The sequence below is a fragment of the Sorex araneus genome, chromosome 5 (genome assembly GCF_027595985.1).
Source record: "Sorex araneus isolate mSorAra2 chromosome 5, mSorAra2.pri, whole genome shotgun sequence".
Classification (NCBI taxonomy): Eukaryota; Metazoa; Chordata; class Mammalia; order Eulipotyphla; family Soricidae; genus Sorex; species Sorex araneus.
Window position 1 is genome coordinate 90,305,821 of NC_073306.1, and position 27,985 is coordinate 90,333,805.

At 53.9% G+C, this 27,985-nt stretch overlaps 2 protein-coding genes across 3 annotated transcripts; both read right to left on the minus strand.

Annotated features, from left to right (window-relative positions):
* Positions 1–29: 29 nt before the first annotated feature.
* ATXN7L2 (ataxin 7 like 2) lies at positions 30–8,265 on the minus strand. 2 transcript variants are annotated; one of them, XM_055138818.1, is made up of 12 exons: positions 8,096–8,265; positions 6,323–6,388; positions 5,979–6,083; positions 5,406–5,616; positions 4,911–5,200; positions 4,286–4,368; positions 3,660–3,913; positions 2,776–2,974; positions 2,521–2,642; positions 1,354–2,146; positions 812–909; positions 58–186 (listed from the first exon to the last, which is right to left on the minus strand). In XM_055138818.1, the coding sequence occupies exons 1-11, from the start codon at positions 8,220–8,222 to the stop codon at positions 853–855; spliced, it is 2,307 nt and encodes a 768-aa protein (XP_054994793.1). In that variant the 5' UTR covers positions 8,223–8,265; the 3' UTR covers positions 58–186; positions 812–852. The 2 variants fall into 2 exon arrangements, with proteins under 2 accessions (XP_054994794.1, XP_054994793.1); XM_055138819.1 differs by lacking the exon at positions 812–909 and having other exon boundaries at positions 30–186.
* Positions 8,266–10,202: 1,937 nt separating this feature from the next.
* SYPL2 (synaptophysin like 2) lies at positions 10,203–27,969 on the minus strand. Its single transcript, XM_055139646.1, has 6 exons — positions 27,667–27,969; positions 27,512–27,586; positions 16,691–16,815; positions 15,321–15,519; positions 14,445–14,636; positions 10,203–12,718 (listed from the first exon to the last, which is right to left on the minus strand). Exons 1-6 carry the CDS (start codon positions 27,718–27,720, stop codon positions 12,572–12,574), a joined length of 792 nt encoding a protein of 263 aa, XP_054995621.1. The 5' UTR covers positions 27,721–27,969; the 3' UTR covers positions 10,203–12,571.
* Positions 27,970–27,985: the final 16 nt, after the last annotated feature.

Sequence of the window (27,985 nt, forward strand, 5' to 3'; positions counted from 1 at the left end):
ATTTTGTACAATATTCTTAGCAGCAATAGAATAGGGAGACAGTCTTGAGGTATTTTAAAGACTTTTTTTTTTCTTAAAAAAAATAATATAAAGTTATAAAAGGCGGCAGCAGCCGGGGGCCCGGATCTGGAGGGAGGAGGTGCTGGCAGCTCCGTTGCAGGCACTTTCTCGCTAATGAGCTTTTGACTGTGGGAAGACAAGAGGCAAGAGAGTCAGGCTGCGGGTCCCCTGTCCTCCTGCCCAGCCAACTGTGGGGCCCATTAGCGCTCAAGCGTGGTTTCCTCCTGCTATCTGGGGAGCAGAGCTGGGCTCGGGGGCGGGGGTGGGGTTGACTCCCACCCACGGGGGCAGCTGGACTGTAAACACAGTCATGCCCACCCAGGGCAGTTTCAAACTCTCTACTCTCTTCTGGGTGCCAGAGCAAGAGCAGGTGAATGTCTGGCTGTCACCTGAACCAGGAGGGTGACCTCCCTCCCACCTCCCAGGAGTCAGTCCTGGCTGAGTGACAGGATTCCCGTGCCGGCTGTGGATGAGCACTTGCCTGGCATCAGAAAGCCTACAAATGGGCACATGCACAAGACGGGCAGTCCCTGTTCTTCTGTCCTCCATGTCCTGAGACAGAACCAGTGAGCAAGACGAGCTTCCCCATCCTGTTGCCCATTTGGGCAAACCACACAGTTAAGGGTCCGAAGTCAACTTCACTAGCCTAATCATTCTTTTGGGGCCATACCCAGGGGTGCTCAAGGCTTATTCCTGGCTCTGTTCTCAGGGGACCAGATGGGGTGCCATGGACAGAACTCAAGCACCCTACCTGCAAGGCTCCAGCTTCAGCCCCAGCCCTAACCACTCGTATCAGAGCTTACAGACTCCAACTTCCTTTCCCTCGGGGTACAAAGGCTGCTCCAGTTCCTGGAGTGGAGAGCCAAATCAATGCAGAAACTGGATTAACAGCAAAAGTAGGAGGTGAGCGGGTACAGGACAGGAGCCGAGGGCAAGGTGGCATCGCTTAGCCTGAGATGGAGCTGGGGGGCTGGGGCTAAGGATGTGGTCATCATGCAAACGTTTGGGACTGCTTCCTAAGAGTGGGCCCTCCTTTCCCTGGAAAGCATGGCCCAGAGACTGGAGAGCAAGCTCGAGGCACGTGCTCTGCCTGGGTCAGTATGTGGGTGGAACCGGTTCCCCAGTGCACCGCCATTACGGCTCCCTGAAGCACAACGAATGGCCGAGTCACTCAAGGAGCCAGTTCGGAAGCTGCCCCTTCCCCTTTCTTCCCTTCCCTGCACGTCCACTCGGCCCGGTGGGCGTGCGGCTCCCAGCGTGCCCGGCAGTGCCCGGCGGGGCGCGTGGCGGTACCTTCAGCGTGGAACACTTCTCCTCGAAGGCGAGGGCCGGGCCCGGCTTCTTGCGGCGCACGGAGCAGCCCATGTCGGCAGGGCCGCCGGCCTGGCAGTGCTTGGTCTTCACTGGCCGGCAGTAAGTGGCCAAGTTTTTCCGCTTCTTTGCGACCTCCTCCTCCGAGAGACAGCTGGGGGGCAGGGCCTTGGCGGGGTGTCCGCTGGCTCCCCGGCTGTCCAGCTGCGACGCCTTCACCGGCGTGGGGGGGTGCGGGGCGGCGCGACAGTCCAGAGGCCCTGCCCGCTTCACCCGCGGGCCCATGGTCCCGTTGAGTCCCAGGGCCAGGGCCGTTTTCGTCTTGGCCGCGAGGCCCCGGCACCCGGGGGGCTTCCCCTTCCCACCCGGCTCCAGGAGGCAGGTCCGTTTGAAAGGGGCGGGGCCAGGGGACGACTTCCGCTTCCGGGAGGGGGCCTCCACCTCGATGCGGTCCTTGCCCTTGGACGACTTGCTGGCCTTGGAGGGCGGGAGCTTGCTGAAGGACGGGGATGGTGTGTTGGCGGGCAGCGGCGAGGTGATGGCCTGGCTCCCACCCGTGCACTCGGCCTGGCTGCAGGCAGCTGCCACGCTTGGGGAGCCGGCGGGGTAGCTGGGGACCAGGTTGTCCTTGGTGGGGGGCGTAGTGGCTGGGCAGGCGGGTCTGGGCGGGGGGCCTGGGAGGCGCGGGCAGCTGCCAGTTGAGGATGGGCTCAGGGGGGCAGCAAGGGAAGAGCTGACGAAGTGGGTTGGAGGCTCAGCCGCTGGCGGTATCTTCCTGCAGCAGAAAAGGGACGTCCTGCAGTGATGCCACGCGGAGAGGAGGAGAGGAACGCACGAGGCGCGCCTGGCCCCACCTAGAAATGGCCCGCAGCACCCAGCACTGCTGCCACCTGCTGGTGGACAGCGGACCTGACCACTAGGCTGGCGGCACCGAGACCGTTTTCAAGCAACGACCCATCCCTAACTCCTCCTCAAGGAGAGTGGGAGAGTATCACTGTATTCCCAGACCAAACCCTGCATGGCCAGCCTCCGCCCAGTCCCAGGCCTCTGCACCCGAGCTGGGGGTAGGGTGGGGGTGGGGGTTGTCGTCTGGGCAAACCGTGAGGCTGTGTGAAGAATCAGGACAGGGAAACTCTGGGCCCGACTCACTTCCACATGTGTGAGCTGAGGTGCCGCTCCAGCATGGAGCTCAGTGCTGAGCAGAACCGGTCCAGCCGGCGGCTAAACACATAGCATCCGGGACTCACCAGCCGGCTCCCAAACGTGCAGAACTGGAGGCGGAAGGAAGGGCTGTGGTTAGCAGGTCCCGGGATACACGGAATGAGCCCACACCCCAATGATTTGACTTGTTCCCCACATGAACAGGCTCCCCCCTGCCCCCGTCAGCTCCCAGCTGGTCCTTACCGCCTGCGGCCGTGGGGGCCGGGTGGCGTAATGGCAGTCTGTGAGGAGGTGGGGGTCATCTGCAGTCCCCTCCTCCTCACTCTCCTCGCTGGAGGCCTGGGCCCCACCCCGGGGCAGGGGGAAGGGGAATAGGCCTGGGTCTCCATCACCCCCACAGAGGCCTTCATCATCCAACTCGCTCTCAGAGGAGGCCTGGGACCTGAAGGGTCAAAAGACATGAGTGATGTGGTGGGACTGCGTGTGGGGCGTGGTGGGCTGGGGTCCCTTAACCGGCCCAGCTCAAGAAGCCAGGGCGGGCACCCTGAGGGGCCAGGAGACCAGCGGAAGGATGGCAGGGCGGGCCAGGAATTGAGAAGGTCCCAGGGGCTTCTTTCCCCAGCCCTGCCTCCTCATGGGCACAATCTCAGCTCCAGAAAAGCTTGTGAGTATAAGTGCCCCCGCCCCCACTCGGGTGAGCCCATCACTCCTCTCCACCTGCTCCCTGCTCCCTGGGAGCCCGTCTGCGGGCCTAGCCTGGGTTTGGCGCCTGCCAAACACACAGATCGATGTGTGTCTCCTCTGGCCTCTGCACATAGAGTGGCCAGTAACTGAGCTTGCGATGGGCCGCTTCCCCCAGGACCTGCCCTTGCAGCTCCCCAGCCGCAGACTCTGGCCTGCTGGAAGGAGCCAGGAGAAGGTTTTCACCCAACAGAGACGCTGGGGTGCTCTGGTGTGCTGGGTTAGGAATGGGGGTGGGGGGAAAGAGGTTACCTACTGCATACTGCTGCCAGGGGCCCCTCTCACCGCCTCCCCCCACACACTCAGGACACCCTCCAGGCCACGCCCTGTGCCTGAGACCAGGAGGCCAATGGCCCTGGGTGAGGAAAAGGATCGGAGATACATACCTGGGCAGTGCACAGTAAGGGTAGGGCTGCTTGGCCCGAGCCGCAAAGGTGCTGCCGGGAGCAGCTGCTGCTGCCACGGCCTGGACAGAGGAGGGGGGCTCCTGGGTGGGGCGCTCAAGAGCCGGCTCCTTGCGCCCCGGGCTCTTCTCCTTGGGGGACTCCCCTTTGCGGGAGTTGGCCTTCAGCTCTGCCACTAGCACGTCAAAGTCCTTGGCCCGGCCCTGGACCTCCCGGCGCTGGTGCACCGAGTGGATCTAGAACACAGCAGGGTGGAGGGGTGGGGATGGTGTGAGCAGAGCAGGGGTGAGGGGGAGCGGTGTGCTCTGGCCTGGGCAAGCGGAGAGAGAGGGGGTATGAGTGTGTTTGTGGGTGAGTCTGCAGGCCTTTGTTCCACTCCCCCACAGAGTCAGACCCCACCTCTGGAAGTGTGTGTTGAGGGATCAGAAGCTCACCCCTGACCCTGATCGGGGTCTACAGGAAGGTAGCCATCTGTCCCATTGCCTGCTCTGGCCAGCCCCCCGGGCCCCGAGTCCCTGACCTGGATCTCGCTGCTGGCACCATGCCCTCCTTGCCCAGAGCCTTCGTCTGCTGCCCCCAACCCTGAGTGCCATGGGAGGGGGGCTTACCTTGCAGGTCAGCAGTCGGGTACAGATCTTCTTGGTCTCGGGGTTGATCACCCCACACTGCCTGTTGAGGTCACACTCCTTCCCTGTGAAGAAAGTGGCTCCCGTGAGCACTGAGTCCACTTTCAGGGTGAGAGGATGTGGCAGGAGGAGCTGAGCCTCAGCAGCATGTGCCCTGGTACCCCAGCTGCAGTCTGGCAGGGAAACTGCCCTGGGCCCTAGAACCACTCTGCTCCCGTTTCTAGTCCAGGCACTTCTGAGGGGGAGCACAAACACTGCAAGCCCAAATCAGAGCCATACATGTCAAAGAGTCAGGGGACCCTTGGTGTCAAGAGGGCAGACTCCATAAAGGTCACAGCCCCCAGTGCAGGGGTACAGGGCAGGAGAGTCACCTGCTCAAGCATAAGCTCGCTGGGGGGGTGGGGATGGGGGCAGAGCGGGGACCCTGAGTTGTGGAGAGGCTCAAGAGCTATTGGGTCAAACGTGTGTCCCAGCCAGCAATAATGGGGGGCTCTGGTACCCTGGCAGGCCCAGCCATGCTGCCAACCTCCCCAACAGGCACTCGGCCTGAGCAATCCCAAGGGGTCTGCATTGTGCTTTCCTGACCCCCCAGACCGAAGCTACTCACGAGCCATCTTCCGGTGGGTTTTGAGGGGCAGTCTGGCTCCCCCGGGCTCTTTTTCCGAGGGGCTGCCTTCAGCCCGGGGGGCACCCAGGCCCTCGCCGGGGGTGCTTTCAATGCTCTCTCTGCCTGGAGGTTCTTTCAAAGGGGGAGCCATGGGGGATTTCCCGGGGGAGTCCTTGGGCAGGCTGCCAGGCTGGCTGAAGAAGGCTGCCGGTGGGGCCACCCTGATCCCGGGCCCGTCAGGTTTCGGGAGACCCGACATCTTCTCCAGGTTCACCACAGGCACGAAGAGGCTGCAGGGGGGAGAGTGAGCATGGCCTACATCCTGCACACCAGCCCCGAACCAACCCCTTTCCAGCCTGGTACGGGGTGGGGCTCTTAGAAGGGTGCAGAGAAGGGGCCCCCAGGGTGGCAGCAGTCTCTGCTGAGGGACGTGCCCTTGGCCCCATAATGGGTCCCACTGTGGGTGTTGTCTGAGGGGTCCCCGGCTCTCCTTACCAGAGGCTGTCCTTCTGGGTCTTCTCTGGAGGTGGGTGGCCACGGCTCCGGGACCCATGGCCCTTCTCCCTGGAGGAGCTTTTGGCGGAACTGGGAGCCCTGCAAGCGGGGCCCTGCCCGTTCACTACATGGCATTTCTGGGAGCTGGCAGGGGCAGGAGGGGGTGGTGGGGCTCGGGTGTAAAGTTTGCTGAGGGGCCCATGTCTTCTTTCTGTCACCAGGAGGTGGAGAGAGGAAGCAAGGTGAGCAGCATAAAGGGTCTCCTTCCCCCACCTTCCTAACTCTGCTCACCAACTCAGGCCCTGGGCCAAACTGCCCTTTCCCTGGCTTCACATGCAAATACACCTCCTCCCTTGGGACAACAGCCATTCGATTTAAGTTCCGAGGCCTCGCTTTCTGAGACCTGAGTTCTTCCCCTAACCTCACCAGATGCTTAGTTTGTTCCGATGATGTACTTGCCCCAGGTCTCTAGAACCTCCCACCTGGCATCCCTCCCCCATATACCTCCCCTCTACCCTGTGCTCGCCTTCTGTCTGCCCAGCCCCTCTTGCTTCACCCTGGGGCACCCCTCACCGCAGTGCTTCTGGAAAGCTTGAGGCTTCACCACTTGGCTGCAGTGGTTACACACAACCAAATAGAAGTCGTCATGGGCAGGGCAGTGCCCGAAGATGGACATGTCTGCAATGACAGAAGCCAGCCCTGTCACCAGGAGGATGATCGTGCACTCCCCCTGCCCTCCTGGGCTTCTCTGTACCCATCCTGGAGAAGGGGGGCATTTGGTGGCACTGTTGGCTGAGGCAGGCCCTCCCCCCTCGGGTCATGGGCCCCAGACCCTGCTGTTTGAGCAGCCACATCTCCCTGGGCTGTGTGTGTGTGTGGGGGGGGGGGGGCGGCATTCTCCTGTGCGGGGCTCCCACCTTCTTTGATCAGGGTCATGGCATCCAGCTTCTTCGTGGATTTGTTACAGTCCTCCAGCTCAGGCCCTGGGGAGGAACACGGCTCACAGCACCATCCCAGGCAGAAGCCCCGCGCCCCCTCCAGAAGCTGGCCCCTTAGGAGGACTGTGGTCACCTCTCTGCTGGCCCTGCCCTGTGGGCTCGGGCTTTGGCTAGACTTCGAGAAGGGCTAAGGCCCTGTCTCCCAGGCCTGCCTCCCCAGGGAAATGAACACGTTTCCTACCACTCCCCGGACATTTCTCAGACGGATCCTGTCTGCTACTTGGTGGCATTCCCGACAGTCACTCTCCCAAGCCCTCGCAGTAATGGAAGCTCAGTGTGGTTGAGCTCATTACCTCAGTAACCCACCTGGGTGACCAGGGCACTATCAAAATCACACATGGTTTGTTGAGGTCTGCCCTGGACAGCATGGCCACAACCCAGAAGCTGCCTTGGCATCTTCCAAGTCCCCTGGGTCAGCTAAGCAAGCCTCTCCCCTCCTCAGGAGGGCTCTGGGCAAGGGCTTCCCTTATTACCTCAGTTTCTGGGTTGCTGACAAAAACATCTTAGTAGTGTGAAGCAGCTTTAGCCCCCTCCCCTAGCCAATGCCTCTCCCCCACTCCTCAAAGCCCCCTGGGGAGGAGGAAAAAAAAATCAATTCTGAGTCACCAAGCCCATCAAATTCCACTTCTGGTGCTCAGTGCACCCAGATCCTTACAATGTCCCCATCCTTGCCCACCCAGCACGGGGCAGCCCCAGGATGGCCTGGGCTCCCAGTAACCACTAGCAGATTTGCCTTTGAGAATGAGAAGGTTGTTAACTGTCTTATATAATCCCCATACTCAAGGGGTGGTGGGTGCCTGCCGGAGACCAGAGGTCACTCCCACTCTCAGTCCTGTGGAGATGCAGTGAGGACAGAGTCCGGCTGGGAGTCAGCGGTCTCAGAGGAGAACAGGTGTCATCAGAGACGTCTCCTCCCCCTCTTCTCACTTGCAAACTTCTTCAGGGGCATGATGCCTGCTGTCACCTCAGAGGCCACCAGGCCAGGTGCCCCCTGGGGCCCAGGAGACAAAGATCCGGAGAAGGGGCTGTCAGACAGCTCACCAAAGGCACTTGTGGTTGGGGGGCGCCTCAGACAGTTCGGGGCAGGGGTGAGAACCAAGAAGCAGGGTAAGAGGCTCGGAAAAGGACAGGGGGGCTGGAGGTATAGATGCATGGATGGATAGCAGGAGGGTGGGAGAATGCATAAATGGATGGGAGGACAGGCTAATGCGGAGGGGAAGGGTGTCCGGCAGCACCTCACTCGAGAGGCAAACAGAAAAGAAGCAGGAGGTGTGGGGCAGAAGGCAAAGGAACAAGGGAGGTTGGGAGGGGGGCACAGAAGTGGGGTGCGTGGGAAACACGTGGAGAGGACTGTAGCGGATGGGGAAAACCCAAGGCAGGTGCTGGAAGGGCGGAAGGCAGAGGCCGGCAGGCACGGAAAAAGATGAAGGCATGCAGATACGAGAGCAAATACAGGGCACCCGGCAGCAGCAGACGTGGGCTGGGTGGGCTGCGGGAGGTCGGCCGGCGCTAGGACCCAGGGGCGCGAAGGTGGCGGAACGGGCGGGCACTAGGACCCGGCGGGTCCTTTGTTTGGGGGGCCGGGAAGCCGGACGGCGGCTCCCGTCGGCGGCTCCCCTCTGCTGGCGGGGGCTCGGAGGGGGGAGGGGAGACAGTGATGGGGTCCCCGGACTCTAGGGGGGCTTCACTCACCGTCGGCCGCGGGCAAGTCGGCCCGTTCCACCCACGAGCTCCAGCTCTGTCCCGCGAAGTCATCGAGACTCGGCACCCGCCGCTCCAGAGCGGCCATTGCTGCCGCCGCGCGTTCACGCACCGCCATCACCGCCGCGGACGCGCGCCCGCCCCGGCGCCGCCGCCGCGCGGCCCCCGCCCGCCCGCTCGCCCCACCGCGGGCACGCCTCCCCTCTCCCTCCCCCGCGCTGGCCCGCTTTGCGCACGCGCAACGCGGAGGGCGCCCCACCCGCCCTCGCGCGCAGCCTTCTGGGAAATGTAGTTCTAGCGTGGCCGCCTACCGAGCTTGCCGCGGGAGCCTCTCCGAAATGCACAACTGCGGAGGGAGACGACCCTCAAACCCCGAATCCCCTCTCCTAGCCCTCGCACACGCATTCTTTGTGATACCAGCGCGCTCGCTCACTCCACACACACCCCAAATCCCAAACCTCTCTCTGCCCAAGACGCCCCTCCTAGCGGTGCCTCCGCCAGCTGGCTGGCGCCCCTGCCCGGGCTGGCGGCCGCGAAGCGACTTCGCTCGCCTGTAGATGGAATAGGGTAGGTGCAGGGAGGTGGGCGCTGTGCATCAGAAGGGCAAGGGGAGGGAGTCTGTAGGATGTGCTGAAGGACACAGGGGTTGGAGTGGGGGAGGGTGCCGTGCTCCGGCGATGCGCTTCCTCTGTGGGAAACCCACGCTGCCCCGGTGCACCGCGGAGGGTTGGACCGTGGGCTTGGTCTGGGAGGACCTCGCTGAGCTGACCGAGATCACCTGTCAGGATGACAGAAGACTATCTCGACCCAGAGCCAGCTCCGGAACTGGGGTGGCCCCGAGGCTGCTGGTGTTCACAGCGTCTGTGCTGCGCCTTCTCTTTGCACAGCGATCGATACCCCTGTGCTGCTTCTTCCCAAATCCTGGCTGGCCCCTGACTCCATCCATCACTTTGGCTTCTCTTTCTAATGAGTATTTTCTCTGTTGGAAGGGCTCCGACCAGAGCCTCGGCGTGAGAAGATTTCTCATCAGAGGTATCGTTCTCCTTGCCAAGGCTGGGAAAATACCTTAATCATCCATCTCTTTCTTCTTCTTAGCTATAACATTTCTTCCTACCCTCCCACAATCAAGAGACAAAAGCCTGTGCTCCCCAGCCTTTCACCACCCCCCAGCACCCACCCCAGCACATCAGAAAAGAGAACTGATTTTTTTTTCTTCCTTAACCCTCACAACCTCACCTCATATTCATTACTGCAGCTAAGGGAGAAAAAAACAAATTGAAGACAGATAAGTCAAGGTCTGTGACTTCAAGACCTCAGACTTTCTTGTCATTTTCACAAAGCAGAGGCTTAATTACTTAAAGGATAATCTCTGGGGGCAAAGACTCTGAACCAGACCTGAGAGCCACAGATGATCTCCAGGGAGCTGAGGGGCTGGTGAAAAGGAATTTTGCTCACTGTGCCCCGTGTATTTCCTGGGGAATGGAGATATAACATGTGACTGTCCAAAGTGGGGCAGAGGAGCAAGTTTGTTCAATAAGACCTTTACAAGTCAAAAGGCAAAGCCTACAGGCACTCAACTTCAGCCAGGAAGCTAGTCTGGGACACGGACATTCAGAACGCAAAGGGAAATAACATTGTGGAAGCTGCACTTTTCTAACTTTTTGAGTTTGCTTCAAATTTTCTTGAGTCTATTTCTCTGGCCTAATTGTTTCTGTCACAAGAAGACATGTGACCCGGGGCCAGAGAGAGAACACAATGGATTGGAGAATACACTTTGCATGCAGGAGACCTGGGTTCAGTTCCCAGTACAACCACTGGGTATGGCCCCAAAACATACCCAAAAAATGTGGGAAAGGAAGAAGTCATCCACCTGGAGGCTGCCAGAGGCAAATCTTCGGCCTGAGACTCTATTGCTGGGATTCAGAGTGGAATGATGTCTTGGTGGAAATGTTAGTATTTGTTCAATGATTGTCCAACTTGAGACAGAGTGAAGAATTACCAAACAAAACAAAACCAAAGATCCAATCCCTAGAAGGGCTCCAGTCTGGGCTCCTTCGTGGCAAATGCTCACAGCACTGTTTATTCAAATACGTAATAACAAGCACCAGAAAACAACATGCAGCATTCACTCTCCCCCCAGCCCTCCCTTCTACCTGCATCCATGAAGGTAGAAGGCTGTGAATATGATGGTGGTAGGAACTCCTGTTCTGGGAAGGTCCTAGATGTGTGCCCTGGCAGGGTCATAGTTCACTAGGACAAAGGGCAAGTGCCTCAGCCTCCAGAAGCTGCTGGAGAAACCAGACACCGGCTCCTGCCTTAGGCCTCACCAGGCCAAGCAGAGATGCCAGCCCTGCTGAAGGGGATATTGTAATGAGGGAGAGGGCCTCAGAGAGAGGCCACCACTGAAATCAAGGCTGTTGGGGCTAAGACCAAGGCAGGAAGCATTCTGTACTAGCAGCCTTGGTGCTAGTAGCCTGTTACTCCCCACTCCCACTCCCTTCCATTCTCTGGAGGGCCAGTTCCTACCATTAATGCCCCACCTCACCCAGAATACTTTATCCCTCACATTTCAAACAAGTTATAAATACATACACAGAATCCAAACAAAGTTCCAGTAGAAAGACCCTGATAGGGGCCAGCCTGAAGAAAAGTGAAGGTCACTCCTTTGTTGTCTGTGTCTTGAGGTGGGGGCTGTAGGTGAAATTGCTCCCCTTGTCCTCAAGGAACCATAAGTATGGCTTGGGACAGAGGGTCAGACCCATGTTCTCTCCCACCCCCCTATTTTATCACTTCTCGAATTCCTTCCCCCAAATTGAAAACACCTAACCCAACCAAATGCCTAGTTCTCTCACTGAAGAGCTGGACTGTCTAGGGTGTGCTTATCCCCCCAAATGGGGGGAATTTCTGAGCCAAAGAAGAAGCAACTGGCCCGAAGTTAAAAGGCCTGACTCCCAGACACCCCAGTAATGCACAGGCCAAGCTGTGGGTGGCAGAGAGGAGACAGGAGGGGGTAAGTCTGTCCTGAGAAAAGAGTGGCCTGGGGCACAGGCACTGTTGGGATGATAAATGGGCCAATTGGCACTGGACTGGAAAATGGCTGGAGTCTTCCTTTGTCATCTCGCCCTGGGTGTCTCTATGGCCAGGGCTGATGGAAGGGCTTCAAGCTGGGTGGCAGCCCCAAGCAGCCCTTATTCGGTCAGTGCTGGCTCTCAAGTCTTGGGGTCCAGAGAGAGACCGAAGGAGATGTCAGGAAGAGGGGACACAGCAATGAAAAATATGGAACTGGGTCCCGAAGTGAAGAAGCACCAATAGGATGAGTCTGCCCTGGACTGGGAAAGGGACAGCACCTGGGAGTAAGGAGGCAGGGGAGGAAAGGGGGCCTGTCCTTTCATCATGTAATACGGGGAAGTGTGAGAGGGAGCCAGGAGAGGGGCTGGGAAAGAGAAGAAATGAGCCCAGCCATTCATGACCCAGGGCCTGGAGCAATGGGGCTTTGGATGGTCCTTTGGGTTCGTCCAAAGTCCTTCTCTGGCCCTGTAGGAATGAAAGGAGGCCTGGACAGACTTGGAAGTTACTCATAAATGCCTCCAACCTAAAGGCAGGAGAAAGGAGATGGACATTTGAAAATGGACCAACAGCTTGCGTCCCAAGTGTGAGACCAAGTCCAAGGAGAAGAATGGATCAGAGGGGAAGAGTTTCAAGGGCAAGTGTGAGTCCAGAGGTGACCAGTTCCCTAGCCCTAATATTACTCCTGCATCCTCACTCCCCAGTAGAAGAAAATCATTCACCAGCAAGCCTCCTGCCTTGAGTTTCTTAAGGCTGTAACTGAGTCACAATTTATCTACTTTGCCTCTGATGGTTTATCTCGGCCCCTGCAGCCTCCACTGAATTTAGGGCTGTTTTCCAGGGTAGTTGGGCTGCCTGCTTCCCGGTGGGTGCTCTGGGGACAGGTAGTGGCCAGAGGAGAGTGGGGGAAGCATTCTGAGCTGGCCGGCTGAAGGTCAGTGCAGATACAGGCCTGGACAACAGCCGTTCAGGAGAGGCTGCTAACCCCCGGAGTGCCCTCTGTGTAAGAAACCAGGGAGAGAGCTGCCGGCCAGTTTCCCCAATCCCCTCTTTTATTGAAGCTGGACAGATTGCTGGAAGGACTGTTGGGCACCAATGTCAGCATAATGTTCTCCTGTCCCCAGCCCTCACCTGCTGCCATGGTGCTCAGGCTGTAAGGAAGGTCCGAGTAAGACCCTAAGTGAGACGCCTGATTCCAGACAAGATTCACTGGGCTCTTGCCATCAGGGTTCCACCAAGGGCCACCGGAAGGGCTGCCCAGGTTTCTGACAGCTGACGCCTCCAAAACTCAAAGTCCAGAACACTGGGGGAGGACCCTGGAGGGGGAGAGGGCTGTCCTGGGAGCTGGAGGTGGCTGAAGAGGTGTTGTCCAGGTCGGGGAGGGAGCTGGGGTCCCCCAGCTTACTGCTTCTCCACCGCACCCTGCTCTGCAGCGCTCTCCTGGTTGGGGCTCTGGGCTTGTTCCTGGCCCTGCCCGTGCCATGGGGTCTCCTTGAACACAAACCAACAGTTCCCGGCCCACAGGAAGAAGTTGATGAAGCCAAAGAGCTGCAAAGACATCAGGAGAGATGGTGAGAATAGCAACGGAACATGCCTCGGTATAAGGGAAGAGGCCCAGAGGGTTAGAACAAAGAACTGGAGAAAAAGGGTTGGTTTAAGGCAGACACCCTCTACAGAGATCTCTGCTGGCAGTGGGCCTCAGCATGCACCCAACCTGTAGCACGGTCACTAGAGGCTTGTGGCCCCAGGAGTGGATCTTGTGGAAAGCATAGTAAGGAGCAAGGGGGAAGTGCTTCCTGGTGCTTCCTGCTGCTCAGAGAGGAGGCATACTCTGACCTTCCCCTGCCACAGCCTCCCCAAGGAGTAGGTGTAGACAGAGCTGTCCAAGGTGCTTCTCTTGTGGGGCCAGAGATGCTGCCAGGTTCTATTTAAATACATTCCTTTTGGGAGTAGAAGGCGCCACCCAACTATGATCAGGGCTTACTCCCGACTCTAGGCTCAGGAATCACTCCTGGCAGGGCTCAGGCGACTGTATGTGGTACGAGGAATCCAACTGGGGTCAGCTGTGTGCAAGACAAGTACCTTAACCCCTGTACTATCTCTCTGGCCCCATCAAATACTTTCCAATATTAGAAAGTCTCTTAGCAAGAGGTATTTAGGGAGAAGTGTACTGATGTCTGCAGTTCACCCAAAATGCATTAAGATGGATTAATGGATGGAGAGAGGCAGAGAGAGGGATGTGACAAAACAAGTCTAGGAAAGTGTTGATGGTGCAGTCTGAACTAGGACTACGTGGGTGTTCATTGTAAAATTCCTCCAATTTTTCTGTGTATGGACATTTTTTAAAAAAATCTTGTTTTGATGGGGAGCCAATTCAGGGGCTAGCTCTGGCTCTGTGCTCAGGGATCACTCCTGACGGTGCTCAGAGGACCACATGTGGTGCTGGGATTAAACGGGGATCAACCATATGCAAGGCAAGCTCCGTAAGTTCTGCACTCTCTCTCTGGTCCTGTGTGTAAACATTTTTGCAATAAGATTTGGGGGTTGGGGGCCAGGGAATCAGCAGGATTTCAGAAAGATCTAGAAGGTTCGCTCTGTGCACTCATTCAATGCTTCCCCTGTGGACTGCGTGGAAAATTACTTCACATTCAGGGTGGGGCTCAAGCTTCTGGAATGACAAGGGGCATATGGAAACCTCAGGCCTCAGCTCTTACAAACTGATAGTAAACTCTTGATGTTCAGATAACTGGGCTGGAAATTATGTGCATGCCAGATGCACTACCCCCCCCAACACACACACACACACACACACACACACACACACACACACACACACACACACTCTGCTCTGAAGCAGAATTCTTCCCAGACTGGAAGCATAGGTGACCCTGAGCCCTGAGCTTCTAGACTGGCTCTCAGCTTTGAGCACAGCCCCACCCCTGTTCCCACTCCATGAGCTCACATGTTAATGCACATGGCAGGAAGTGTGGGTTTAGGAGATCCTAGAGGTGGGGGAGTGGGGAGCAGGGTGGGGAGATGGAGCTCAGGAGAAGGAGGGAAGGGGAGGCTGGTGGCTCTTGAGTTTCCCCAAAATGCCCTCCCAGGGTTCTGGGGTGGAGTGGGGCCAGGAGCCATCACTGGGCTGAGGGATGCTAGCTCCAGCTGCTGAGACTCCCAGCCCTGGGATCACCCTCCAGCTCCTCTTGGGTCCCGAAAATGGGACAGACCTAGACAACCTGGCCAGCACTGTGTCGTGCAGTGGCCTCAGTCTCACCACAGAGAGGTTGGCCAGTCCCATGGAGGGCGTGGCCCCGGCACTGCACACCGCGTTGTCTCCATGGCACACGGACATGGCTGCAATCAGGCTGGAGGGCCTCGTGGCACCCTTGACATCTGTCAGGCCCTTGCCCCAAGCAGCTGCAGCTACCAGCCAGAAGAAGGTAAAGGAGACTGTCACACAGAAGTCCTAGGAGGAGCAGAGAGACAGGGAATATGCTCAGAAAGTTGCTTGGTCCTGCTTCCTTTTCTCTGGTCACTTGCAGTGGGGTTTTGGGGTCCCAGGAGAATGGCCTCTTCATCGTGGGCGTCTGCTCACCACCACAAAAAACCTGCCACCCCTGGCCAACCCCGCCCAGAACTGAAATTCAGAACTGAAGTGTAGGCAATGGTGCTCCCAAGGCATTCCAGAATCACTAGGAGAGAGATTTCTGTTTTTCCTTTTTTTCAGATAGGCTTAATTATTATTGTTGTTATTGGTGATGGTGGTTGGTTTGGGGAGGCTTGGAAGGCCATGCAGTGCCAGGAATTGAACCCAGTCTCCAGCACCTGCAGCATAAGCTCCACCCTCTAAGCTTCCCAGTCCCCCACCCCCCCAAGATGGGTGTTACTTTGATCCCTATTTGATAGTGGAGCAAACTGAGGTTTACAGAGCTGAAGGGAATTTGTTCAAGAGCCCACAGCAAGTGACGGACTGGACTGCAACTGAAACCGGATGGTCTGGCCCCAGAGCCTGCAGTATGGCTCTGTGTCTCCTGAGAATTGGGGAGTTTGTCAGAGTCAGTGTCAGAAGCTGAAGGCCACACTGTGGGGCCTCCCCCCTGCTCTGATCTCAGCTCCTCAAGTCTCCATCCATCCCCTCTGGCCCACTCACCACCAACGGAAAGCGCCGGTTCTCTGTGTAGAGTACATGGAAACGTAGGTAGAGGATGAGCGCAGCCATGGTATAGAAGAAGGAAAAGATGCCCAGGGTCACAAAGAACTCGGCGGGGGCAGAGAAGTCCCCCAAGAGATGCATGGTCTTGGAAGTGTCATCCTCACAGAAGGGCATCTCATACTGGACCCGGTTCAACCTACAGGCAGGGGGAAGAGGAGGGAGACCATCCTGAGTTGGCCAGCCTCTCTATGGGGAGATTCTACCTGCCCCGGAAGTAACTCTGAGTTCTCACCTTGGGACTCTTACAGAGACAAGAAGGGGGCAGGGGGCAGGGGAGCAGGGGATGCTCCTAGAGAAAACCTTGTGGTCTAGGTGGTAACTTCCCCAGAATTCTGGAAATTCAAACCCACCTCCCATTCATCCACCACCACTCTGCTCAGAGGTGGGAGGAGCGTATTTCCAGTATTCAAGGCCCTTCTGGTCCCAGCCACATGCATAGAGCCCATGTAGCTCTAGTAATCAATTGGTGATTGGCTGGCAGTCTTGTTCTTGAAAAGCACAAACCCACAGTGACCAATCAAGGGTGGGAACCTATTCTCAGGCCTTGTTTTGACACCCAGTGAGACTGAAGTTGACAAAATAAGAGAGAAAAACCTCTAACTTGGCAGTTGGTATTAGAAATTTCTAGAAAAGAGGGGCTGGAGTGATAGCACAGCGGGTAGGGCGTTTGCCTTGCACGCGGCCGACCCGGGTTCGAATCCCAGCATCCCATATGGTCCCCTGAGCACCGCCAGGGGTAATTCCTGAGTGCATGAGCCAGGAATGACCCCTGTGCATTGCCAGGTGTGACCCAAAAAGCAAAAAAAAAAAAAGAAATTTCTAGAAAAGAGAACCCCAACCTCTGAATACTTGGGCTCTCCTTTTATAAGTACTCAGGGATGAGTACTTATAACTTCCTCTTCCTGGTCCAGGTCAGCTTCCTTGTATTCCTGTGAGAGCCAGTGGGTGTGATACTCACCACGTAGCTTAAAGTTTCCTGAGGAAGCTTTGAAGGCAGAGACCTCTCCTACCCGTCCCCCCACCACACACACACACCTCCCCAGAACCCTGTAGCTTCCCCACACAGCTTTGGAGGTCTGCCCCAGTCACTGCTCGTGGCTATCTCAGGCCTGAAGTGGGATCCTGACTCTGGAGCAGCCTCTCTGAGTTTCCCAGTGTCTCTCAGGTCAGGGTGTCTGATTCCAAAGGGCCAGTAAGAGCCCCGTCTTGAAAGGCTTTAGATCTGGAGTGGCATTTGGTCTTTGGGTTTCTCAAGGAAGAGACCTAGCTAGTCCCATGGATTCGGGGTGAGGGTCAGTGCTGCTTACCTGAACGGATAGCCGAATGAAACAATGATGGCGCTCACGTCTTTGGCCTCGTTGTTGCAACGAACCAGTGCTCCTGTCTCGCCGCTGTAGGAGCCGCAGGACCCGAAGGCGAAAATAGCAAAGAGCTGAGAGGAAGATTAAAGCCCCAGGGTGGGTTAGAAGGCCTCAGGTGGCCTAGCTCAACCCCTCCAGAACCACTGTCTAATTCCCAGCAGGTGCAGAGATGGGAGTAGGTTTTCTTCCATTGAGTTCCCCCTGGAAAAGGCCATTGGTTTTCCAACCTTAGGCCACTGCACAGGGTGCTAGACCAGATAGCCCAGTGCACAGGGCTGACCTGGTATCAGAGGGAGCAGAAATGAACAGTATTCAGGTCTCCCTGTTGGATATGACATTGGGGACCAGAGGTACCTCCTTAAGAGCATGACTAACACAAGGCAATTTAAGCCTTTGGAAACTTCTAGCTCAAAGCTGAACTTGAATTTCTTCCCCAAGGGAGAGGCAGCCTAGAATAGATTCCCCTGCACCAACCTCCATTAAGCAAACATGGAATGCCTTCCATTTCTCCTTTGACTCTTCTGTTTTGTTTTGGCTCTTTGCTCAGGGGTTACTCCTGGCTCTGCACTCAGGAATTACTCCTGGAGGTGCTCGGGGGACCATATGGAATAACAGGGATCAAACCTGGGTTGGCCATGTGCAAGGCAAACACCCTATCCACTATACTAGCCCTCTACTTTAACTCTTGCTAATACCTTGTTACTAACTTCCAGTGGCCTCCTGCTCTCTGGAAGGTAAAGGTGAAGGGGTCACCTTTGGCCAACCCTTGGGGTTCCCGGCTAATTTGTCCTGTGGTTCCTCAGCCTAATTTCTCTTTTGCAGTGACATGTTTCTTTACAGCAACAGTACTGGCTGGGTTAGTACTGACAGGGCTGGCTCAGGCCCAGAGCAAAGCACCCTCCACTTGCTTTATCAGCTTTTGCTTTCCCCAGTACTTTTCCTCTGTGTTATCTATCTGCTGCTCCTGCCATTTCTCAGCCTTCTGAACCAGAGGTGTTTCTGATTGCTTAAACTGTTTTCCTCTTCACCTTTCATCACATTTACTAAGCCTTCTGTCTGCAGTGAGGTGAAATTCCCTCATCCTCCTGTAATATGTTTCCCAGGGAAACACACTGCATCCGGGGGGGAGAGTTGAACAAAAACTCCCTCCCCCCTCTCTTTCTCTCTCTCTTTCCCTCTCTCTTTTGGGTTTTGAACCCTGCAGTGCTCAGGGCTTACTCCTGGCTCTGCACTTAGGGATCATTCCTGGCAGGATCAAACTAGGGCCAGCAAGGCAAGTACCCTGCCCACTGTATTATCAGTCTAGCCCCAAAGTTGGAATCTCTTAACCCCCACATCTTCTGTCCAGATTTGTATGTTGACCATTGACATTGCTGAACTATCATACTTAGTGAGCCCTGATTTTATTTTATTAATCGTTCATTTGATGCATTTCTCTAGGTACCTGGAACAGCTCATCTATATCTTGGTCTGACTCCAGAGTTTAGAGTTGCATGCACATTATTTTACCAATGCTTGAAGTTTATGGAGTAGAGAGTAAGATTAGCAGTCTGGAAATCTGGGTGCTGGCTCTAGCTGGCTGATCTAATAAATTGCTCTGTAAGTAAGTTGTTCTAGTAAGTTGCTCTGCTCTTTGGTAAAGAGGTAGAGTGGGGATGTTGGGGCCTTTTTGGCTCTGCAAAGCCCTCCCTCTTGCAGTTAACACCATTGTTGTGCTCTTGGCTGGCCTTGCCAGCAGCTGTGCTCTATCCCTGGGTGTTGTATGGTGCCACTGCCCCACCCAGTGCCCCACCCATCCTGGCCTGGCAGGATTTCTCCATGCTGGAGCCACTGACCACTTTCTAAAGGTCATAATGGCACCTCTCTATTTCTGGGAAGTTTCATTCAGAGAAATGAGAATAGTCTCCTTTCTTCCTTTTTTTAAAAATTTTTTTATTTATTTATTTTCTTTGATTTTTGGGTCACATCCAGTGATGCTCAGTGGTCACTCCTGGCTCTGTACTCAGGAATTACCCCTGGCGGTGCTCAGGGGACCATATGGGATGCTGGGAATAGAACCCGGGTCAGCCATGTGCAAGGCAAATGCTGTACCCCCGTGCTATCACTCCAGCCCCCTCTTTTTTTATATCAAGGAAAGAGCATGACCTGAACAACCTCTTCATCAGTCCCTGAAACCCAAACAACCTCTCTGATACTGCACAGGATGCAGAGGTCCTGTTTGCTCATCTTTCCTTACAGTGGTAGCAAGAAGTTGCCTAAAGGTTCACCACATCACCCTTTCCATACTCCAGCTAGCTTCAGGGGGTAGGGGTAGGGGGCTCATTCGTTCTTCCTTGGAGAAATTCGCTCATTTGCTGTCAACTCTGAGTCTGATTTCTATTGCAAGTTCCTTTATTCCTCTCACTTCTGGGAACCAGAATTGGAAATGATTAGGGCAACACTTCAGAAGAAGGGTAGCATGTTAAAAGGCAACTGTTTGCAGTTGAGTCAGTGGAAAGATCTGAGCGGAGTTCCCCCCCCATCCCCAAAGCAGGGGTCTCAGGCTGTGCACTGTTCTCCCCAACTCCCTCCTGCACAGCCATGGAAAGAGGAAATTTGTTGACCCGGATTTATGTGCCTGGTACCATCCTAGGCATTATTATGTGGTAGAGAGCAAAAGAGGGAAAAAAAATCTCTTTCTGGAGCAATATTCTAGAGCTACATGCCCCAGCACACAGCTGTGAGCTGAGAGTAGCTGTCTACATGGAAATGCAATTTACGGTCGAGCTCAGCAGTCACACTAGCAGTCACACTAGCTGTTTTTCCAGTGTGTGAGGACCACTTGTGATGAGCAGGACACACACTGGACTACACCAATTAGAAAAACTTTCATCATGACTGAGACTTGCCCAAGATCTAGAGCAGTATCTCCCAAAGCTCATGACTCGGTGTGTGTGTGTGCGTGTGTGTGTGTGTGTGTGTGTGTGTGTGTGTGTGTGTACCATGTACCATATGTGTTCCTCACGGTGCTGGAACCATGAGGAGGAAGAGTAACCTTGGGTGCAATTGGGAGGTGCTTTCTGTTTGTTTGATTAATGAAAGTAGATTTCCAGGGGGTGCTGAGGGATTTTTTTTTTTAAATGCAGTAGGTCAAGTAAATTTTGGGACCTGGAGGTTCTGAAAATCTTGAACCCTGCTTTATGATTCCTCAGAGAACAAAATTATGCTCACAATAACTTCAGAATTAATTTTATTCTTTTCTTTTCTAAAAGTCAAGAATCACTAAGCACCTTCTGGCACTCTTTATTCACCAGAATATATGGTTAAGTCTGAACATCACACAGCCAGTGGGTGTCAGATAACAGACAGCTTGTTACATAGGTGGAGGAAGGGAAAAGTTGGAGGAGAATACCTCAGATTTTACAGAACAGCACAGCAAAAAGGATCAAGATGATCAACTCAAACCATCTCACTTCACAAATGTGAAAAATAATGCCCTCAAAGATTTTCAATCCCCAGTACCCTGCCAGGGGTGATCCTTGGCTCTGCAGCCAGGAGTCAGCCCTGAGAACTGCTGGGTGTTGCCCAAAACCACAACCAAAACAACACACAAAACAGGATTAAATATTGTTCCAAGGTGATGTTTAGCCCCTCTGAGAGACACTCCACATTGGCATCTCATGATGGCTTGTCTTTCTACTCTTCTTGGCATCTCTTTCTGCTGCATTAATACACAATGACTATCTAGTCTATGCCTGGTATGGAGACGCAAAGGAGAAGAGCAGGAGTGTGCCCTGATGAGCTTCCTGTCAGAGGGCACAGAGGTAATACAGTGGGTTAGACTCTTGCCTTCCCACAGCTGGGTTTGATCCCTGGCACCCTAGGTGGTCCCTTGAGCTCCCCCAAGAGTGATCCCTGAGCACAGAACCAGGAATAAGCCTTGAGTACATATGGATGTGGCCCAAAAGCAAACAAAAACGATGTTTATAGTCTGATGAGAGAGTGTTATATTGAAACAAAACCCCGAATGACAGGGTTACTAAGGGAAAGAAAGAGAAAGAGAACAAAACAGAGAGAGAAAAGTGAAAGGATGAGAGAGAAAGAGAAAAGACAGAAGAGAGGAATAAAGAAGTGTGAGAAAAGAAAAGAGAAAGGGAGAAAGCAAAAGAAAAGAGAAACTAGAAAAAGTGAGAAAAAGAAAGAAAGATAGAGATTTATACTAGGGCTTAATGGCTCTAGGGTGAACAATAATCTTCATACACTTTCCTCTCAGGAAACGTTTTTGGATCATTTTTAGCAGACTATTCGTTACAAGCAACACAAAATAAATTATTTAGGTCCTCTTTGGGGACAGGATTTGGATGTTGGGGTGGAAATATTCAAAATATGGTGGTGGGAAGGGTAATGGAGGTGGAATTGGTGTTGGAATATTAAATGTAATAAATTATTGTGAACAACTTTACAAAAATAAAATAAAATTACAAAAAATATAGCAAAAGAAAGGGGAAGAGAGAAAGAAAGAAATGGGATAGAGAAAAGATAAAGGGGAGAAAGAAATAGAAAGAGAGAATGAGAGAAAAGAAATAAGGAAGAGGGGCTGGAGTGATAGCACAGCGGGTAGGGCGCTTGCCTTGCACGCGGCCAACCCAGGTTCGATTCCCAGCGTCCCATATGGTCGCCTGAGCACCGCCAGGGGTGGTTCCTGAGTGCGGAGCCAGGATTGGCCCCTGTGCATCGCCGGGTGTAACCCAAAAAGAAAAAAAAAAAAGAAATAAGGAAGAAAGAAAGAGAGAAAGCAATGAAGAGAGGAAAGGAAGAAAAAAGAGAAAAGGGAATAGAGAATGAAAGAAAAAGAAACAGGGAAAGAGGAAAGAAAAGAAAGGAAATAGGGAAAGAAATAGAAAAGATAAAAGAGAAAGAGCAGGAAGAAAAAGAGAAGGAGAGAGAGAGAGAGAGAGAGAGAGAGAGAGAGAGAGAGAGAAGGAATAAGGAGAAATAAATCCCTACTGTGCATGGGTAGAATAAGGGAGGGGTGAGGCTTTGCATCTGGAAGACCCTCCACCCCCCACCCCCATTCTTCTAACACCAGATGTGCTGCTTTTCCCCAGCTGTGTCAAGTGTGACACAGAATAGAAATGGCCCCTGCACTTAGGGCCAGCGGGACTGAGTAAAGGGGCTAAAATAACAGGAGTCGGGGGAGGGGACTCAGCAGCCTTCCTCCTTTCGGAGCTAGATGGCGGGGAAGAGTGCCCTTCCCACGTGCCCCATCCTCCTCCTGATGTTCCTTCCCGATCCTTCCCTGTCCTTCCAGCTGGGCACAGGGACAGGTTTTGGTGCTGACTTTAGGGCTGACTTGCTTGATGGAGATAACTCCAAGAACAGTAACCTGCCTGTGAGTGCAGGGCACAGAGAAGACAAAATCTGCCACCAGACCTTACTCTCATGGCATCTCCTTGGTTTTATGGACTCTTCTTCTCTTCTTCTTCCTCTTCTTCTCCTTCTTCTTCCTCTTCTCCTGTTTCTTTGAATCACACCCCAGTGGTGCTCAGGGCTTACTCCTGGCTCTACACTCAGGGATCATTCCTGGGTGCTCAGTGGACCATATTGGGTGCTGGATATCAAACCTGGGTCTATTTTGTGCAAGGCAAGCACCTTGCCTGTTCACTATCACTCCAGACCCTCTGGTGATCTTCTGCCTCTCCCATACCTTCTTCATACTGCTTGTTTTTATTAGAGAAGCAGTGAAATGATTTTTAACCTTAGTGGTGATTTATTAGTGGTTAAAGGTACTCCAGTTAAGGAAAATCTGACTTATTGTGGGTACGGTGGCTGATGCAGGTACTTCTTCTGGACCTTATACCCTAGTTAAGGACTTGGCATTGATACTTGAATAATTGCACCAGAGGACACATTTTACTGACAAGCTGCTAAAGCTGGGGGTAAAGCCTAGGTTCAAGAGTGAGAAAAAAGGAAATCACATCCCTCTTGGACTGCTGGTAGTCCTGAATGCTGGACCCTTGATAGATCTTATCTCTTACATGAAGTCCTCCCAGAATGCCAGCGAGCTACGGACAAGAAAAGGGAGACCCACAGAGGGCCAGAGTGATAGTATGATGGGTAGGATGCTTGCCTTGTACACAGCTGACCTGGGTTTGATCCACAGCATCTCATGTGATCCACTGACCCCCATTAGAAATGATCCCTGAGCATGGAGCCAGGAGTAAGCCCTGAGCACTGCCAGGTGGGCCCCCAAAACAAAAATAATAACAAGTTCCCCAAACAAACAAACAAATAAGCAAACAAATGAAAGAGAGACTCACAGAGATTTTGTTACTTGCCCTAGGTTCCACAGCTTAAACAGAGGAGACCGGATTTCAATCCAAGCCTGTCCAACCTCAAAGTCTGCCTTTTTTTTTTTTTGCTTTTTGGGTCACACCCAACGATGCACAGGGGTTACTCCTGGCTCATGCACTCAGGAATTACTCCTGGCGGTGCTCAGGGGACCATATGGGATGCTGGGAATCGAACCCGGGTTGGCCGCATGCAAGACAAACGCACTACCCGCTGTGCTATCACTCCAGCCTCTGTCTTTTTTCTTTTTAAAAAATATTACTTCAGCACATCCTCCACCCTGGAGACTGGCTCACATCTTGACCTGAAACATGTACTCTTGGGCTTTTTCCCCTATAGAAAAGCCTATGTTCTGGGGCCGGAGCGATAGCACAGCGAGTAGGGCGTTTGCCTTGCACGCGGCCGACCCGGGTTCGATCCCCGACATCCCATATGGTCCCCCAAGCACTGCCAGGAGTAATTCCTGAGTGCAAAGCCAGGAGTAACCCCTGAGCATCGCTGGGTGTGACCCAAAAAGAAAAAAAAAAAAAAAAAAAAGAAAAGCCTATGTTCTCTCTTGAACATGCACCTCTCTCTCTCTCTCCCCTCATATTTCTCTAAATTTCTTCAACTAAAGAATAACTTTAATTTACTTCTTTAATAATTGATCTATGCTCATCTTATTTTATCACCTTAGTATAGATTAGGGAAACTTTAGAATCAGAATTAAGGGAGATCAATTTGTAAATTTTATTTTTTTCTGTTTTGTTTTGTTTTTGGACCATAGCCAGTGGTGCTTGGGCTGGAGCAATAGCACAGCGGTTGGGCATTCGCCTTTCACACAGCCAACCCGAGTTCGATTCCTCCGCCCCTCTCGGAAAGCCTGGCAAGAGCCTCATGGGCTCGATACTCTCGGTATCCAACATATCCACATATCCAACCTGTGCGTATTGGATATGCCAAAAACAGTAACAATAAGTTTCTCAATGAGAGACGTTACTGGTGTCCGCTCGAACAAATCGATGAGCAACGGGATGACAGCCAGTGGTGCTTGGGGGCTACTCTCAGCTCTGTGCTCTGAGTCACTCCTGGTGATGTGTATGTGATACCAGAGATTGCATGAGGATATTCTATGCAAGACAAGTCCCTTCCCTCTTGAGCTATCTCTGCAATTTCTGAACTTTAAAAAGACATTCTAGGGGACCTCAGGTGGGGCAATTGCCTTTCATAAAGCTGACCTGGGTTCTATCCCCAGCACCCCATATGGTCCCCTGAGCCATGACAGGAGTGATCTCTGAGTGCAGAGCCAGGTGTGACCCTGGTGTGACCCTCTGCCCCCTAAAAATCCCCCCAAATAAAAGAAATAATACAAAGACACAGTAACCAAGCCTTTGAGTAGGAAATGAATAATGTTATTTTGTTGGCTCAAGTTCCAATAAAAACTTTGTTTTACTGGTAACAAGAACAACAAAAAATTTTCAATTCTCATTTCAGTAACTTCAGGATTTGGAGGTGGGGAGTCTGGAGAGCTAGTACAATGGGCAAGACACTTGTCTTGCATGCTGCTGACCCAGTTTTGATACCCAACACCTCATGTTGTCCCCTAAACCCTGTTAGGAGTAATCCCTGACCACAGGAGTAGGCCCTGAGCACCATCAAGTGTTACTCTCCTGGCACACAACAACAGAAACAAATAGCATTTACTTTTCTTTTCTTTTTTCTCCTTTTCTAATCAGTTGCAGTCGATTCCTCCAAGCTGAAAATTAGTCAAAATCCCAAATAACAATCTCACAGTTATTTCTGACAAGGTTCTCAGGTACCTTTTTTTGGGGGGGAGGGTAATACCCAGAGATGCACAGGAGTTACTCCTGGCAGTGCTCAGGGGACCATATGGGATGCTGGGAATTGAACCTGGGTCTGCCCAAACGCCCTACTGGCTGTGCTATTGTTCCAACCCCCCCAGGTACTTTTATGTTAGCTCATTTGCAGAGACAGGGAGCAAGGGGAACCTACACTCTGAGTTCAAGCCATGAGGATAGCAATCAAGCAAACTGTGTCTTTATGTGATGTTACCATTTGAATGAAGACTGAGCTCAGACTGTTGCTCTAAGCTGCTGGAGTCAGCACTATGACAGAACAGTAGCAGCTCTCTGGGAGAAGTTAAGAATCCCAGAAGTCAAGCAGACCTTTATTTTCGGGTATCAGTGATAACTCTGGGAGGAGGTTGAACAACATCCCCATGTCCCTAGGCAATGCTTTGTGCAGTTGTTGTAGAAATATAGAACTATTGGCAGAAAGGGATGTGAGTTGATCAAAGGACAGAAGGGCTGGAGGCGGAGCTTTTTTTTTTTTTTTTTTTTTGCTTTTTGGGTCACACTCAGCGATGCTCAGGAGTTACTCCTGGCTTTGCTCTCAGGAATTACTCCTGGCGGTGCTTGGGGGACCATATGGGATGGCGGGGATTGAACCCGGGTCGGCCGCGTGCAAGGCAAACGCCTTACCCACTGTGCTATCGCTCCGGCCCCAAGGAGTTTTTTTTTGTAAGATTGGGTCTGGGGCCTCATCCATGCAAGGCATGTATTACTACGGCATTGAGCCACATATCCTGCCTGGAAAGGAAGCTTTTTAGAATCCCCCCATGGAAGATGATTCCTTAGTCTAATAGCCTCATTGTTTCCTTCATCCCTTGACAGTCTTTCTCAAATTTCCCTTAGAGCCATTTGTCTAGCTTAATGATCAAATTGTACCTTTACATTCAGGTTCTGCTCCCCTGGAGCACTCATAATGGCTCCCGGTTCTGAATGACAGATACTTGGAGTCTTAATAGCGCTCTTAAATAGCCCCCTCTGCTGCCCAAGTGGTGGTTGGGAGCAGAGACAGGGAGCCAGGGAAGAGCTCGATCAGCATTTGGTCCAGCTGTTCTTGAGGTGCCAGGGCGAGTGGAAAGTCCCCCTACGGTTTGCTCTTGGAAGCTCCCCAGGCTGACCCTGTAGCCCCACTTAGAGTCTCAGCTCTCTGGAATCAACCTGAAATGTATTGTCCTGAAATTGCAGATTTGTGGACTCACAACCAAATTAGGGATCAGGACACTGTGTGGAGTTCCTACCTCCAAATAGTTAACAGCTCTTCAGAACTCAATCCTTAGGGTGAATGGTAACTTATTCCTAGCTGCATTCTGTGCACAGAGTTCCTTAAGTTATTCACACACCATTTGGTGTATGGATGGTCTAACTTAGATTTTTTCAAAGAGTGACTGCACCTGTCCACGTTTCTACACTGTATCCAGGAGGCCTGACCCTAGGTTTTGGAGCCATACCCAGTGGTCCTCCTGGCTTACTCCTGGCTCTGCTCTCAGAGGTCATTCCTGATTTGGGGTTTGGAGGACTATATGTGGTGATAGGGATTACAGATTGGTCTACAGTGTGCAAGAAAATGCCCTACCTGCCATACTATTGCTCTGGCCTCCAGCCTGAACCCTAGGAAGGACAGAGCATAGCAATACCTCAAAGTACCAATGAAGCAAGAAGATAGTATTAGCCCTCTATCACTATAGCCTTCTATAGGGGAAACTCAGGTCCTGGACAAGCGATTTCTTCAAGGTCATGAGGGGTTACCAAGAGAAAGATGCTGTTTACAATGGGTCTCTTCCAATCTATTGCAGACCCTAGGGGGCCCTAGGGACAGTCTGCTCCCCATGTGGCTAACGTTGGAAAGAGCAGCCCCAAGAAGTGATTTGTCCAAGGTCACACGTCTGGAAAAAGCAAGTCTAGCTTTGGATGGAACCCAGGCCCCAGCTTCCCAGTGCAATCTTTCAGGTTTACTTTTCAATCACATTTTAAGGTGCGCCGTGATTTTCAGTGTCTTCTTTTTCTTTCATTTATGCCTACAGCCCAAAGCGCCATTCATTCATCCACTCCAATGTTCAGTTCCAGGGACTCTGATTACTCTAAGGCCAGGCAGGCCCCTGTCCCACCCCTCACCCCAACCTCCCCTCCCTTTGAAGGAGTCTGCTTCCAGGATTGGGGGCAGTGAGAAGGCCGCCGCCTGCCTCCTGCCTGCCCTTGTCCTACATGGCTTTCCCAGGGAAGAGTGGACCTCGTCCCCCTTGCCCTCCCCCCTCCCGCCACCGACAAGTGGTATGTGCAGGATCAGAGTTCTGGGAAGGTTACACCCGCCCGCTCGCCCGGGTGAAATGTGAGCGCCCCGGGCAAAGGCTCCCTGCACATAGAAGGACCGAATCCGGGCGCTGTGCAGGCCCTCGCCGCTGGCGCTCCCGCTCGGCCAGTGCAGGAGTAGCGGCTCCAGCCCGCCCCTCCCCCGCCCACCTGTCGCCGCCCCCCACCCTTCCGCGGGGGCCTGGCCACAGCACCTCCCCACCCCCCACTCCAACCAAATTGCTTCGGGTCGGCGTCACAGCCTCGGATCCCGAAATAGCCCGTGGCCGGGGCAGCGACTCACCCACTGGAGAACTTTGATGAAGCCCAGGGGCTCCTCCAGCCGTCGCCAGCGCAGCCCCACGAGCAGGCGATCCACCTGCGGAGACAGGGGAGGACGGGGGTCACCGCGGGGGTGGGTCTAATGCCCCGGGGGCGCACGAGGCGGGGCCCGGGTACCTGCTGGCGCGGCGACTTGTCCGCCGCGCGGCTCGGGCTCTCCGTCGAGGACATGCTGCGGGCTCAGCGGGGCTGGACGCTGCGGGCAGCGCGGGCGGGCTGCGGACTGCGGAGCGGCGGCGGGGCGGGCTGGCGGTGCGGGTGCGCGGGCTGCCGTCGGGGGCCCGGGATCCAGGCTGGCGGGGTGGGCTGCAGGCGCGCGACCGTCGCTCTGCCCCACCGTCTGCAGAGAGCCCCCGAGTCCGATTCAAACTTCTGTCAAACTCGGGAGCGCACTTGGCAGCCGAGTCACGTGGCGCGCGGGCACCCTCCTCCCCAC

What these genes read in the sequence shown, in the direction of transcription:
- ATXN7L2 (XM_055138818.1), bottom strand. Translation starts at nt 8,222, where the DNA reads ATGGCGGTGCGTGAACGCGCGGCGGCAGCAATGGCCGCTCTGGAGCGG. An exon ending in AGCTTTCCAGAAGCACTGCG is followed by an intron (nt 5,617 to 5,978) that starts GTGAGGGGTGCC and finishes TCCTGGTGACAG; the next exon opens with AAAGAAGACATGGGCCCCTC. An exon ending in AGAAGTGTTCCACGCTGAAG is followed by an intron (nt 910 to 1,353) that starts GTACCGCCACGC and finishes TCTCCACTCCAG; the next exon opens with GAACTGGAGCAGCCTTTGTA.
- SYPL2 (XM_055139646.1), bottom strand. Translation starts at nt 27,720, where the DNA reads ATGTCCTCGACGGAGAGCCCGAGCCGCGCGGCGGACAAGTCGCCGCGC. An exon ending in ACCGGCGCTTTCCGTTGGTG is followed by an intron (nt 14,637 to 15,320) that starts GTGAGTGGGCCA and finishes TGCTCCTCCTAG; the next exon opens with GACTTCTGTGTGACAGTCTC. An exon ending in GACTGGCCAACCTCTCTGTG is followed by an intron (nt 12,719 to 14,444) that starts GTGAGACTGAGG and finishes ATGTCTTTGCAG; the next exon opens with CTCTTTGGCTTCATCAACTT.